The 16167-nt window shown below is 41.7% G+C and overlaps 1 protein-coding gene across 2 annotated transcripts in view; it reads left to right on the top strand.

The window, feature by feature from the left end:
• Window positions 1-10821: 10821 nt before the first annotated feature.
• The window catches only part of DERA (deoxyribose-phosphate aldolase), a 116003-nt gene continuing 110657 nt past the window's right edge, over window positions 10822-16167 (top strand). For both annotated transcript variants that reach the window (XM_047787475.1, XM_047787474.1), the window contains exon 1: window positions 10822-10935. In XM_047787475.1, the coding sequence (XP_047643431.1) occupies window positions 10905-10935 (31 nt within the window). In that variant the 5' untranslated portion in view covers window positions 10822-10904. The remainder of the gene's footprint in view (window positions 10936-16167) is intronic.

The raw sequence follows: 16167 nt of genomic DNA, 5'->3' as shown, positions 1-16167 counted from the left end.
CTGTGTTTGTTTCTTGGGGAAAATTGATAGATTTGTTTTATAAATGGAAATTGCCCGAAAGTTTTTCTACATTATAACTATATCAAAAGACAACCCAGTTAAAGAATCTGTAGTGAACATATTGTTTCCTGATTCTGAAATTCAATCACTTGTACTGGATTTTTGAAAATTTCATGTGCCTTGCTAGGGTTGCATTTACCTTTTTCCTAGATTGGATAGGAATGCTTGACCTGCCTTTTTAAAAACCCTCAGAATAATGACTTATTTAGATGACACATGTTAGTTATAAGGGGGGAAAAAACAATTCACAATTAGCAGAAAGATAGAAAAATCACTCAAAATCCGTCCACCCCCCCCCGAAATCTATTAAGATTGAGTGAATATTAATGCACATTAGGGCACCTCTGCGTGTGCGTGTACAGATAGGTAGAAAAGATCTTATAAAAAATGGGGTAATTGTAGACCTGCAGTGTTTATTTTACTTTATCCGTTTAAGTTCAGGTATCAAAGCTTTTGTAATCAACATTCTAATAAAATCAACTGTATAGACTTGGGTTACATTTATTTTTTAATAACATAGAGGGAATATTGAACTAGTAATTTGAAAATAACTATAGACAAATGAATAACATCTCTGCCAAATTGCTTTTTCTCTATCTTGTGAGTGACCATTGATCACATTCCTTAAAAGAACTAATAACCATTAAATAAGTTTTTGAAGATTTCTGGTAACTGGAAGAAAGCACAGTAGGCTGTGACCGCCTTGGAGGGCCAAGAGATATGTCTTAGGGAGAGCCTGCTGATGATCCACATGGAATCTCATAGGCTGGTGGTATTTTTTTGTCAACTTCTAATGCATGGTCCTCTGCTTTGCAGCAGCAGTGTTGCCAGTGGACCACAGGATCTAATCACAGCCTTACTCCACAATAACCTGGAGACTTATATGCACCAAATTGGAACTTTGAAATTGCTTTGTGTTTTTGAAGTTCATGAGCAAAGAGAATTTCTTTTGCTTTGGTTTCATAAAGGTCTAAAGACCTGTTACAGATACATGCTTCCACCATCACTGGCTGGCTTATAGCTTAGAATCTGTAAAATTTTGTAAGTTAAAGAATTTCAGGCCATGGAGCTCTGCATACCATAGCTTATATCTGTGTGATTAGAATGTTGATGTCAGGTCGCTCTAGTTGACTGTATTGTATTAATTATCAAGTGCTTAGACTTTTAGCACTCCCCCCCAACTTTTTTTCGGCTGCCCCTGCAGCATATGAAAAGTTCCTCAGGTCTGGGATTGAATCTGAGTGGCTGCTGCAGCCTGCACCACAGTTGTAGTAATGCTGGATCCTTAACCCCACTACACCAGGCCAGGGATCAAACTAGTACCTCCACAGAGACAGGAGGATCATTAACCCACTGTGCCACAGGGGGAACTCTTAGTCCATTTTTAGATTCTGTTTTCCCAGTTAAGTTATATTAGTTTTCAAGTTTTTCCATTTTAATAGATTTGTTTCTGATTGTTAGCTCCTTTTTTAACAACAGAGGGCCTGTTTTTAGGGGTTTTACTAGTTTAGCTCTTAAGGTTAGTGTTACCTAAGCTTACCTTAAGGTTACCCTTGTTTTTTCTTGTAGCCTTGTATGTATGAAGTACAAGCCACCTGGCAGGCTGTGGAAACAACCAGTATTTGATATTCTTTGTGTATTGGTTTTCTGCTGCTGTAACAAAATAATCACAGATTTGTGGCTTAAAAGAACACAAATTCACCTTACAGTAGAGGTGGTCAGAAAGGTGAAATGAGCCTCACTAAACTAAAATCAAGGTGTTGGCAGAGCTGCACCACCTGGAAGCCCTAGGAGAGAATCTTTCCAGCTTCCAAAGGCTACTTGCATTCCTTGGCTTGTGGTCCCTTCTGTTTTCAAAGCTGGCAGAATAGCATCTTCAAATCTCGATGAGTCCCCTGCCACAATATTTCACTTAAAAAAGATGTTTGTGATTACACTGGACCCAGCTGGATTATCTCCCCAGTTCAAGATCCCTAGTGACACCTTCAAAGTCCCTTTTGCCATGTAAGGCAACATTCATAGGTTCCAGGGATTAGGGAGAAGATGAACATCTTTGGGGGTCATTAGTCTGCTAACCAACCTTGTAATGGTAGAATCCTATAGTAGAATTTACTTCAAGTATATATTTACTAAAATTGCAACTGTCAGTCTCCAGTGTCTTGCGTGTTTCTAACTCTAGTCACTTTTCTGTCCTCATCTTAGTAAACCTTCACAATTCAGTAGTTGTCTACTTCCTTGTTTTTGAAATCCTGTTTTCTTCACTTCTGTGAAGCTTCATATACTGTTCTGACTGATTCTTGTATTTGCCAGTTCTTTTCTACGTCACCTCAGGTCTGGTCTGTACTTTCTAGCTCTGCACTCCAAGGGGAAAACTTACTGTGGGGTTTAGTATTTTCTAGAATTTTCCAAATTCGTATATCCAGCCTGCCTCCCTGAGCACCAGAGTTTAATGGCATAGTTGAGTGTTCCCTTTGAACCTTTAATAAGCATCTCAGACTTACTGGAAACAAATCTTAATTTCTTAACCAAACCTATTTTCCCCCTTAAGCTTGGTACCCATTCCAATAACTGCTGCTGCCTAATACTGACTAGTTCAAATGGAAAGACATAGAAATGCTTGCGTCTGCTCTCATCCTCCTTTTCAGTCCAGATGGAAGTCCGGTGGGCTCTTCTGAGTTTGTATGTGCCCCATCTCCACTGTTCACACCCGAGGCCAGGCTGTCTTGCTCAAACTTGCCATGCCTTTCTAACTGCTTTCTCTAGCTCCTACTCGAAGCCACCTTTATCCCACACATCCTCTGCACAGTAGGAAGGGTGATGGTTTTAGGATATGAAGAGACCAGGTGACTTGTTTAAATCCATGGTGTCCTCCCGTTATACCTTATTTGTACTATTTTCTGACTTCTGCTGCCTTTTTTTTTTTTTTTTGCCACTTCTTGGGCCGCTCCCACAGCATATGGAGGTTCCCAGGCTAGGGGTTGAATCAGAGCTGCAGCCACCAGCCTACGCCAGAGCCACAGCAACTCGGGATCCGAGCCGCGTCTGCAACCTACACCACCGCTCACGGCAACGCCGGATCGTTAACCCACTGAGCAAGGGCAGGGACCAAACCTGCAACCTCATGGTTCCTAGTCGGATTCGTTAACCACTGCGCCACAACGGAACTCCCCTGCTGCCTTCTGTGACTTCATTTTTCCCTTGCACTGCTCTGGCCATAGCGGCTTCATTTCTGTCTCCAGGCCTTTTCATATGGCTTGCCATTTCTGCATTGGGCCACTCTTACCTAGATATTTGCATGACTGATCCTTTCTTGTGATTCAGGTCTAAAGTCCCATGTCCTTGCATCACTGTTTTGCCCTATTTTTAGTCCTTCCTACTATGTGAAATTATCTTGTGTGTTTTTTGTCTCCACCAATACTGCCTTTACCTGGAAAAGAGGCTGGTACATCGTAAGTAGGTGTTGAAACAAGTCTCTAAATTAGCACCAAGTCTTAGCAGACCTGGAAGGTTATTTTTTCAGTTACCCCTATGCTGCAGACCACCTTCCCCGCTGGAGTCCGACATGGTGGAAACCTACTCAAAGCACTTCCCTCTCTAGTGAGGTCAGCTTAGCAGACTTGAAACCCAGAGACTCAGGAAGACTTCAGCTTATGTGATACCATCTCCCCTTCTCCACCCTGCTTCCCATTCCATTCTTACTATGGAGCTTCCTTTCTATGTCCTAACATCATGGTAGCTCAAATCCTGCCTAATTTTTAGTGATGTACCCTATGAATCTTTGCTTCTCAGTTTTATTGTCATCTAGGTGTTTCTTCCAAGAACCAGGATCCAGTGCAGTTAGTTCTATTGAGAATTTTTCATGTCAGCAAAATTCAGTGTGTTCATTTTAATGGCTACAAAATAATAAAGACGGGAGTTCACTGATGGTTAGGACCCAGTGTTTTCACTGCTGTGGCCCAGGTTCAATCCCTGGTCTGGGAACTGAGATCCCATATCAAGCTGCTGCATGCAATGGTCAAAAAAAAAAAAAAAAAAAAAGGTTTCCGTCTTGGTTCAGTGGCTAACGAATCTGACTAGGAACTATGAGGTTGCAGGTTTGATCCCTGGCCTTGTTCAGTGGGTTAAGGATCCAGTGTTGCTGTGAGCTGTGGTGTAGTTCACAGACATGGTTCAGATACTGTGTTGCTGTGGCTCTGACCTAGGCCAGTAGCTACAGCTCCGATTACACCCCTAGCCTGGGAAACTTCGTATGCCACGGGTGCAGCCCTAGAAAAGACAAAAAAAAAAAAAGTAAAGATGGACCATAATAACTTTCAGGTTTGGAGTTCCTGTTATGAAAACGAATCTGACTAGTATCCACGAGGATGCGGGTTTGATCCCTGGCCTCGCTCGGTGGGGCATCCATTGCTGTGAGCTGTGGTGTAGGTTGCATATGTGACTGTGGGATAGGCTGGCAGCTGTAGCTCTGATTGAGACCCTAACCTGGGAGCTTTCACATGTTGCGAGTGTGGCCCTAAAAAACAAAAACAAAAATCTTATAGGTTATATCTTTAAATAGTTCAAATTCAACAGAATTATTAATGTAGCTGCCTTTTCTTTGAGATCAAGGTGGGGGCAAATGGATGTAACTTCAGAAGGAAGTGACAATAATATGGGGGACTGGGGAGTTCCCATTGTGGCTCAGTGGAAACGAATCCTACTGGTATCCATGAGAATGCGGGTTCAATCCTTGGCCTTGCTTGGTGGGTCAGGGATCCATTGTTACCCTGGGTTGTATAGGTCGCAGATGTGGCTTGGATCCTGCGTTGCTGTGGTATAGGCCAGCAGCTGCTGCTCTGATTCAACTTCTAACCTGGGAAATTCATTGTGCCACGGCTGTGGCCCTGGAAAGCAAAAGGAAAAAAAATTAAAATATGGGGAACTGAAAATGCAAACCAAGGGAAAATATTCCTTTAGTAAGAAACTTATGTTTTGCACCTGTACATTTTCAAGCAAAAAGTGACCCTATTGTGTTACTATATAAGTTACTGTATATGTGAGTCTCACACTAGGGGAATTCATGAAGAAAAAGAATTGTTGGCACAAGAACATTTTCAGATAGGAGGCTTAGCTTTTCTTTGCTTATCTATAGGAGCGGACAATTGCCAGTGTGACATAGTGTCACCTAGACCAGTGTGACTTTAAAATCAATAGAGTTCCTGAAGAAACAAATGAGGCATCTAACAAATTTACCTGTGTAAACAAGACTCAAGTATACATTTAAATGATAGCTAATGAACAGTAGTAATACTTTATAGGTTGAATCACTTTTAATCACTTTATATAATTAACAAGAGACTAGAACTTGGTCAAGTGGAAAATAACTAGTTTAAATTTACAGATGAGTGTGGAAATAGTATTTATCAAGTACCTGATGTTAGATTTTCTGCTTGGTTTTAAAATATTGTTACTTTTTAATCTCTCCAATAACCCAATGAGATAGGTAATTTTACCCCAATTATATATATATGGGAAATTGAATTTATTTCAGAGGGGTTAAATGACTTGTCTAATGAGTTTGGCTTCAAAGAAATAGTAGGAACATTAAGTGTGTGGTCTGTAGGTTTCTGTTGCCTGGGTTTCAACTGCTCTCTAGCACTGACAGACCAATCTCTCTAAGCCTTAGTTTCTTTATCCGTAAAGGGAGATGATAGTTCTTGCACATCAGTTGCATGTGGGGGGTATCAGATAATTGGTAGAAAGGGCTTAACTCATAGGAAGCACTTAATATTAGCTCATATTACATATTCTATCAGTGATTCCCCAACTGTGGGATTTGACCAAAAAATAGGTTAAAAAGTGGGAGGTGTGGGCAGCAGACAGTGGTCTATTTCTAATCTTGCCAAGTGAGGCTATTAAAAAGATTATCTACTACCACAATCTTCATGAAAGAAAGGACATTTTAAAATCTAAATTAAAGAATGTATACGTGTATGTGTCACCTCTCTGTGTAGCAGAAAATTGACAGAACACTCTAAACCAGCTACAATGGAAAAAATATAAATAATTATACAAAAAAAATTCCAAATTAGTGGTGAAGGACATAGTCTCAGAACAAAAGACTGTTCTTTTTTTTGGGGGGGGGGATTACACCCACTGCATATGGGGATTCCCAGACTAGGGGTCAAATCGGAGCTGTAGTTGCTGGCCTACACCACAGCCACATCAACACAGGATCCCCAACCCACTAAGCAAGGCCAGGGATCGTACCTGCATCCTCATGGATACTAGTTCTGCTTCGCCACAACAGGAACTCCAACAGACTGTTCTTTAAATTGAACAAACTTAGCCTCATAAAAGACTCAATATAATTTTTTGGCCATACCCACAGCATGTGGAATTTCCTGGGCCAGGGATCAAACTCACACCACAGCAGTGACCTGAGCCACTGCAGTGACAGCAGTGGATCCTCAACCCTCTGTGCCACAAGGGAGTTCCTAAGGCTCAGTATAATTCTTACTTTACTTATTTCACCAAGAAGGAATTTAATATCCTTTAAGTCTCTCTGCAGTTCTGAAATATTTCAGTTCTATTATTTATACTCTTCGTAGTCCTCCTTGCTTCTGTACTTTCCTCCATCTGACTTAGAAATACTGTTGTCAATCCATAGTCTGAGTGAATTTTTACCACTGTGAATGGTAAAACTGTGAATGGTAAAACTGTGAATGACTGCTCTGAGAAATCATAGAAACTATAGTCAAATGAATTGGACTGGATAAAACAATGGGCACTCTAAGATAACAGCACGAATACTCTCAAATACTCTACTAGGCCCTGGGCATATAATGAAGCAATCATAAGTAGTCCATGCCCTTTTGACCTTAACATTTGGAATACTCCTCCCTCCCAGATCACAAGGTCCTTGAAGTGTCAAGATAAATATGACATATCCTTAGAGCTTCACTTTTTTTTTTTTTTTGCTGCAGCATGCAGCAGCTTGATATGGGATCTTAGTACCCAGACTAGGGATTGAACCTGTTCCACAGTGGTGAAAGCACCAACCACTAGATCACCAGGAAACCCCTAAGTTTTCATTTTAATTGAAGAAGGAGTAGCGGTGGGAAGACGTGATTTATCTTGCAACTTAAAATTTATATGAACATATTCACAAAAGGGAATGGCGGAGTTCCCGTCGTAGAGCAGTGGTTAACGAATCCGACTAGGAACCATGAGGTTGCGGGTTCGGTCCCTGCCCTTGCTCAGTGGGTTAACGATCCGGCATTGCCATGAGCTGTGGTGTAGGTTGCAGACGCGGCTCGGATCCTGCGTTGCTGTGGCTCTGGCGTAGGCTGGTGGCTACAGCTCCGATTGGACCCCTAGCCTGGGAACCTCCATATGCCGTGGGAGCGGCCCAAAGAAATAGCAAAAAGACAAAAAAAAAAAAAAAGAATACAAGAGGAGTTCCTGTCATGGCTCAGCAGAAGCGAATCTGACTAGTATCCATGAGTTCACAGGTTCGACCCCTGGCCTTGCTCAGCAGGTTAAGGATCTGGCGTTGCCGTGAGCTGTGATGTAAGTCACAGATATGGCTTGGATATAGCTTTGCTGTGGCTATGGTGTAGGCCAGCAGCTACAGCTCTGATTTGACCCCTAGACTGGGAAGCTCCATGTGCCATGGATGCAGCCCTAAAAAGACGACAACAAAAACAATACAGTAAAAACAGTTACTCCTATAAGACACAGTTTGGGCTGTAGCTCCAGATTGGCATGCATGGCTTACCCTCCTCTGCCTGGAGGTCGGTGGTTCTTTGCATTTTGCTTGTTTAAACACAATTTAAAGAAACTTGTTAAAAATACAGTTTTCAGGGTTCTAGAGATTCTGATTCACTAGGGCTGTAGTGAAGCCTAAAATTAGCTTTAGGAAAAAAAAACCCTTGAAAGATTCCAGTATAGAATTGGTGGCCCATAGATCTGAGAGGCTTTGCCTTAAGGATACTTTCAAAAGGCAATAAACTTAGACAAATTCACAAAGTGAAACTTGGCAACATGTCTTCATTTTAAAAAGTCTCACTTTTTGGAGTTCCTTTTGTGGCGCAGCAGAAATGAATTCAACTAGGAACCATAAAGTTGTGGATTTGATCCCTGGCCTCACTCAGTGGGTTAAGGATCCAGCGTTGCCGTGAGCTGTGGTGTAGATTGCAGACCATAGGCCGGCAACTGTCCGATTCCACCCCTATTCTGGGAACTTCCATATGCTGCAGGTGTCGCCCTGAAAACAAACAAAAAAACCAACCTCACTTTTTGCATTCTATCTCCATTGTTTGAATGCTTCCAATTATATTCTCAAACTTTAGAGATTAGTACTGTGCAACAGGTCAGTTTTAGAAAAGTCCTTGAGAAATTCTTGTGAGATATATTGCTAAAATGTTTGCTAGAGGAGGCAGCCCTGATTTTGCTTTTCCATCTATGCTAGGATCTCATAGCTTTTTTGTTTTGTTTTAATAAATTTACATTATATATGAATATAGAACGAGTGGCTTGGACTCTGGCTTAGGGTAGTATCTGCCTCTAAAAACAATCCATTTATTATCTTTGTACCTTTTAGGGATGTCAGGACTCTCCAGTTTGGGCTATAGCCAAAGATCACCAGGAACCACATGTAGTTGGATAAATTGGGGTTAACTGACTTGGTGCAATAAGGGAGAACATTCACCAGGGAAAAAGAGGGGTGTCTCAGTAAGGGGGTATCAGAAATGACATAGGATTTGGACCTGTGTTTGGTAATTTGGGGAAGGTTCAAGGATGTGGACCATTGCTCTGGATTGATACTGCCAGGAAATGGGGATAATTCCAACAGGCCATTTTAATTGTTTTTTATTTGACCCTGCCTGTATCATGCAGAAGTTCCCAGACCAGGGATCAAACCCATGCCACAGCAGTGATTCAAATTCTTAACTCACTGTGCCACAAGGGATCTCCTTTGATTCTTATCTAAAATACAAGAAGAATGGGGTGAGTCTAAAACTGACCAGTAAAGAAGGGACAGTCACTTATATTATCTAGGATAGGAGGCTGGTCCTTTTTTGTGGTTTGGACAATATTCATTTTTTATGTGTATTCAGACATGATTATAAGTAGTCTTGTCTTTGTTGATTTATCATTGGCACAATGGCCTTGGCTGATGTTTGTGTTCTGTGAAATTGTTTTATGTTCTACTGGGTAACACAGTGGTCTAGCTGTGAATTCCAGGCCAATCCAGGCTGTCAGGGTGAAGATAAAAATAGGTAAAATGCTATTCTATGTATGAATGGGATATGGACACATTCAAATTGTTCAGCAATGGCTTTGTGCTTACAAGGCTGAGAGGCAGCTCTGTGTAGGGGAATAAGACTGGGATTGCTTTTCCTATGGAGCCAGTAATTGCTGTGTTAAGCCGACAATAACATAATAGCTTTAATTTGTTGAGCACCTACTATGTGCCATGATGTGTATTGTACTACATGCTTTACACACATACAACTTTGCAATCAAAACTATTTTGATCAGTCCCATTTTACAGGCAGTAACATTCCTAGAACCAACTAGAAATTGAGTGCAACTGCTCATGTATTAAGCATTTGGACCCATTAGGAATCTGCCCAGTTTCCACTACACTGGAATGCCTCTATTTAGAACTTGGGTTGTCTGCAGGTAGAACAATGCAGATATAATACATACTTGGTAGGTTCGTTCAGACACTGCCATGCTACAATCTCTCTGAAAGTACCTGGCATAGTAACTGGCTCATGCTAAACAAGTCATAACTAAGGGTTTTCCTTCTTTCAGCAGAGTGGAGCAGCCTCTGATTGTGAGTGCAGAGTTGATTAGTAGCCTGTGTTGAGTGACTTCGGACAACTTAACCTCCTGGTCAAAAAGTCAGATTGAAAAATTTCCTGATATCACAAAATCAGGATTTTATTTATTTATTTTTTATCTTGGTTGTGGCCTATGGAAGTTCCCAGGTTAGGGGTCCAATCAGAGCTGCCGCTGCTGGCCTATGCCCTGGACAGAGCCGCCTGCGACCACAGCACCAGATCCTTAACCCACTGAGTGAAGTCAGAGATTGAATCCACGTCCTCATGGATACCAGTCCGCTTCGTTACCGCTGAGCCACAACGGGAACTCCATAAAATCGGGATTTTAGAACTCCAAGATGTTGTCAAGGTGCTTTCTTACAGATGAGGAAAATGAAGCTTTGAAAGGCAGCTGAAGGCCCAGTGTCACACTTAATCGCTGTCAGAGCAAGGCTGAGACCCCAGATCTTCTCACTCCTGGGCTTCCTAGTTTTCCAGGCCACAGTGCCGCTTCTCTTCAGGAAGCCCAAATTAGAAGTCGCAGGGATCGGGCCCCAGTTTGCCAGGTGGCCGCCCTTACAAGGGTCAGGGATCACCTCTGCCCCTTCACGTGGGGATCCTCTTCCCTCTTGTTCTGTAATCCCACGGCAAAAAGTTTCCAAATGTTTTTACTCAGTGCATTCGGCAAGTATTTGACCATGAGTTGTGGCAGCATTATTTGCAGGAGTTATTGCTGGGGTTCCTCATTAACGAGAGAGAACGAGGAAAAGGGCGGCTGTATTCCTTCGCCAAGAAAAGGGCCTGGGATAACTAAGGTGCCCAGGGAGCTGCCAGGGCCCTGGCTCCACCCCCGAGGGGAGAGGGCGGGGCGCACGGCCAGGCGGGAAGAGGTGGCCCCGGCGGGGCGCGCGGGGGGGCGGGGCGAGACGCACGCGCGCGCAGTGGCCGCGGGGCGGGCGGAAGGAGGAAGGAGGAAGGCTACGCTGAGGCTGGCGGGCGCCTGGTAGTCCGCTGTGGTGCGGCAGCCCAGCCATGTCGGCGCACCAGCGGGGCACGGAGCTCGGTAAGGGCCCGCGGTCGCCCCCTCTCCTCTTCGTCGCTCCCTGTCCCCTGCCTCCTCCCGCCTTGAGCCGTCAGGTGCCCTGGACGGGGGCCTCGGGGGCTCGCTGGGATGCTAGACACAGGCGGCATTTGAGAAACTCAACCCTTGGGCACGTGGACCTCCTTAAGCCTTGGCTCCTAAGCTTTAAATTTCTTTGCTTAAGGAATAGGAAAGGTTTGGACTTACTTGTTCCAACTCAGTTCATTTTCTAGCTCCGTGGTTGCATGCACAACAAAACAAAACAAGAAAGCGCAAATCCCCAAGACCCCCAGACAAACCAAATGAAAGCCTCCCTTCCACACTCCTAATAGTGCGATTTAATGCTCTGTTTCTATAGTTAATTGTTATCACAGCTGCATCAGAGTGCTGTTGGAAAAGTTGTCAGGTATCTAGGCTATATTAACAGCATAAGTTGTGATTTTAGAGGTACAAAGATTTGTAGAAGTGCTTGGATTATTTCACCATTTTTTCATTTCATTGATATCAAATATTTCTGGCAAGAAAATTAGTTCTGATTTCCTCAAAAAATGAAAAATTTGTAATTCAAACATAGCAAAACCATGACATAGCCAAAGGTTAAGGATCTCAGTTTAAATATTAGAGTTTGCATGTCTGTATCTTGGACATTCAGTTTAGCTGTGTGACTTTGGGATATAACTTAATCACTCTATGCTTAAATTTCTTTATTTATAAATGGTCATAATAGTAGCACTTACCTCATAAAGTGGTTTGGAGTGAGTACCTAGTAAACTATTATATACTTGCTAATATAGTGAGTACATTATATACTCACCAGGTACTCACAATGTATTAAGTAAATATAGAATACTATTATAAGGAGAGTTCTGTTTTTAGGGACCAATTTTGAGAAAATTAGCTATAAATTATAACATGTAAAGGTACTTTTTTTTTTTCTTTAAAAGTGACTGTTCTAATTAAATAGTCTAGACTTCATGTGATGGTCCACAACTTTGTTGAACGATAAGCGCTTGTTTTTATAAAGGTAGGCGATTTCCTCACCAAATTGATTCTCCTTTACTCACTGCCCTTTAGCAGATTATATTTTAAACTCTAGTTCTAATTTTGGAATGTGGACTTTAGTAATAAAAGAGTTCCCTAGATTGGAAGATGCAGAAAGAGGATGGATGGGGCAGAGGGATGGGCTATGGGTCTTAGTCATCTTGGTATCTTCAGGGTATGGCTGTGTGACTTTGTACACCGTGTGATGCACTGTTACTTCCCCCACACTTAGAAGTTTGTTTTTCTTTCAAGAAATACAATTAAACCTTTTGCCTTCTTTTTCTTACTGAGATTTAATTGGCATATAGCATTTTTACTTTTTTAATTTGCAAGAATTAGAATCACATCCATTCATTTGTTGAAAAGTAATAGTATAGACAAAAGCCAGTTGCTATATAGAATAATAGTAAATGTAATTTTTATACAGCTATTTAAATGATCATATTTTTGTTTTATCTTCTTTGTTTAAATGAAAAAAGATGTATTTCAAGAGTGGGTTTTTTGTTGTTGTTGTTGTTGCTTTTTAGGGCCAAACCCACGTTTTATGGAAGTTCCCGGGCTAGGGATCCAATCGGAGCTACGGCTGCTGGCCTGCACCACAGCCACAGCAACTCAGGATCCGAGCCTACTGCAACCTGCTGTAGCTCACAGCAACACCTTGCTCCCCAACCCACTGAGCAAGGCCAGGGATTGAACCCACATCCTCATGGATACTAGTCGGATTCGTTTCTGCTGAGCCACAATGGGAATTCCCAACGGTGTTTTTCTTTCACTGGTATTAATCAGTAATCCAGACAGAGGTTTAGCTAAAAATGCTGGTATAAGTTATTTGAAATATTTATGTACTAAGGAAGAAATCATTATTCATTTATGCGGTATATCAATTGATACCTTTAACAGAGTTTTCTAATTACAAGACTTTTAAAAGAAATACTGTTAACTTTAAAAAATGTTTGTTAAATTTTTTATTGAAATATAATTGATTTACAATGTTGTGTTAGTTTCAGGTATACAGTAAAGTGATTTAAAGTGATTCAGGAGTTCCCGTAGTGGCTCAGTGGTTAACGAATCTGACTAGGAATCATGAGGTTGTGGCTTCGATCCCTGGCCTTGCTTAGTGGGTTAAGGATCCGGCATTGCTGTGAGCTGTGGTGTAGGTCGCAGACACAGCTCGTATCCTGAGTTGCTGTGGCTCTGGCCTAGGCCAGCAGCTATAGCTCTGATTAGACCCCTAGCCTGGGAACCAACATACGCCGAGGGTGTGGCCCTAGAAAAGACAAAATACCAAAAAAAAAAAAAATTGATTCAGTTATACACATATATAAATATATAGATATATTTATATTCTCTTCCATTATAAGTTATTATAAGATATTAAGTAGGTTTCCCTGTGCTCTACAGTAGGTCCTTGTTGATGATCTGTTTTATATATAGTAGTGTGTATATTTTAATCCCGAACTCTTAATTTATTCTCTTCCCCCCCTTGGAAATGAACTTCTCTTCCCTTCCTTTTTTTTTTTTTTTTTAATCTTTTTAGGGCCGCACCCACAGCATATGGAGGTTTCCAGGCTAGGGGTAGAATCAGAGCTGTAGCTCTTGGCCTACACCACAGCCAAGGCAAGGCCAGATCTAAGCCATGTCTGCCACCTACACCATAGCTCACAGCAACGCCAGATCCTTAACCCACTGAGAGAGGCCAGGGATCGAACCTGAGTCTTCATGGACACTAGTCAGGTACATTACTGCTGAGCCATGACAGGAATTCCTACTCCCTTTCTTATTGTGAAGGAATTCATGTTGTAAAAATTTTAGAAAATACTATTGGCACAAAAAAACCTAAAATTATTACTGATCTAATCACTTATATTGTGGTGTGTATACTCTTAGTTAAAATACTTTTTTTAAAAAAGTGGTAGGTTCATTTTAGACTGAACCTGACCCTCATGATAATACCCATCAAGGAAAACATTTTTTCTATGGTTAAATTTGGATATGAGAAACTACACACCTTCTAATGTTCATTTTTATGTCAGTGCTTAGTGATCAGTGCTGTCTGCCTAAGACATTTTCTGCTTAAAACATTCATTTCTGATTTTCTCCAACTTGAACGTAAAGCTGAAAACCTTTTTTTCTTTGAGCAGTGTTTGCCGTAGGTGGGTAGATGGACAGCTCTGTTCTTGTGGGGAAAAGACTTGACCAGTTTGGAATGAGAAGGAAAAAGAGGGCATGCCCTGGTAACTCTTCAGGTTAAGGATCTCTCGTTGTCACTGTTGCGGCGCAGGTTAGATCCATGGCCCCAGAACTTCTGCATGCTTCGGGCATGGCCAATTAAAAGAAAAAAGTCTATTATAAAAAAAAAGAAGGAAAAAGAATGCCATATTTGGACCTGGTGTTGAGTGGTCTGCAGCTTTGGCCAGGCTTCTTGCTTTCTTTGAACTAGATCGGTGGTTCTCAGAGTGTGGTCCAGGGCTGCTGCACAGCATTAACACTAGGTGACAACTGACTAGAAATGCAAATTCTCAGGCCACATTGAGATCTTAATGAATTAGAAGCTTAGGGGGTGGGGCCTGGCATTCTGGGAGGTTCCAAAGTGGTTCTGAAGTGCACCCAGGCTTGAGAACCACTGGCCTAGGGATCTTTAAGGTGCTATGGAGTGCTTCTGGCCCTTTGCATTCTGTGAAAGTGGACTGATGAAGTTCTCTTCTTTATTCTGCTAGATGCCTCTTAATTTTTCCCTAAAATGTAGGTGCAGCAGGGCAGTGATCTTTCTTTTGTTCATTGATGTGTCCCAGGCACTAAATATAGTGTCTGGCACACCGAAGACTCTGAAACATATCTGTTCAATAAAGGAGTAAGTTTAGAACTACTGCTCCTTACTTGGGGGAGCTGGGGCATCCACCTGGGCCCTCGTGTGAGGACAGGTGCTGTGAAGTGCTCTACCTCCTCCTTCTTTTCTGAATATCATTAAAATTGAGTTTTGTTGTATCTTTAAAGGGATCGAAAGAGGCATAGGAAGGATGTTGGCAGTGTGGCTTCCTTTCAAATGTGATTTTCTTTGGAGGAAATAGGGGTGACTTCTAAGACTTTGCTCCATGTAAGCTCTTGGGTACAGAAAGGAAATTTTCAAAGATATCTGAAAAACAGAAACTCACTGAAGACTGATTTTTAACTGGGACAGGATAGGGGCATTTCTATGAATTTCCTGTTGCTGTAAAAAGAGATTGGTTTAGGGAGTTCCTGTTTTGGCACAGCGGAAACAAATCCGACTAGTAACCATGAGGTTTCGGGTTTGATCCTTGGCCTCGCTCATTAAGGAGCCCATTTTTGCCTCTTTTGCTAAAGCATAACTTTGGCGTAGAGTGCTTCTGATTTTGGTGATGATGATTTTCCACTGCAAAGTTACCTTAGAAAATTAAAAAAAATTTTTTTTTGAATGGAATCTTAAAGATAGGCAAAGTGCAGGTTGCTTGCATGATGATTATTTGACATTTGCTGTGTGCCAGATACTGTGCCTGCATGCTGGGTAGAGTGGTGGTGGTTTACATAGAGTTTTAGCTAAGTGCCAGGCATTGTGCTGAATGCTTTTTGCATTATCTCATTTGGTTTTCACAATAGCCATGTGAAGATTTTATTATGATTGCTGTTGTACAGATGTGCAAACTGAGGTGCAGAGAGTAAGTTGCCAAAAGCCAGTTAGGCAAAGCTAATGTGGCAGAACCAGAATTCAGACCTGGGAGATTTGTCTTTTGGTGCTGACTTGGGCACTCAGTCTATAGTATAAGAAAAGGCAAGTCACCACTTCACTTACAGAAGATACACATTTATACCTGTTTTTGCTCACCGAAAGAAATCTGAAAGGATTTTTGCTTTTATGAAAAAAGCCATTACCTGTACTAATGTAGGTCTTCTGTAAAAGCGAAATGGTGTAATGAGAACTTTCGGAAAGTGGTTATACTCTTTATACTCTTTATGCTTTATGCCAGTTCAATTCATGAAAGGTTTTTCTAGGAACACTCTACTTTCGGATAGCGGGAAAAACCTGTATTGATCATAAACCAAAATAAAAGATTTTTTTCTACACTCCCCCCACCCCCAACCTTAAAGCAATCTCAAACTTTTAGGAAAGTAAGTAAGTGCAGTGGAAAGAAATTTTTCCTTCGAACCACTTGAGGA

The sequence above is a fragment of the Phacochoerus africanus genome, chromosome 7 (assembly GCF_016906955.1).
Source record: "Phacochoerus africanus isolate WHEZ1 chromosome 7, ROS_Pafr_v1, whole genome shotgun sequence".
Taxonomy (NCBI): Eukaryota; Metazoa; Chordata; class Mammalia; order Artiodactyla; family Suidae; genus Phacochoerus; species Phacochoerus africanus.
This window is presented reverse-complemented; position numbering and strand designations above follow the sequence as displayed.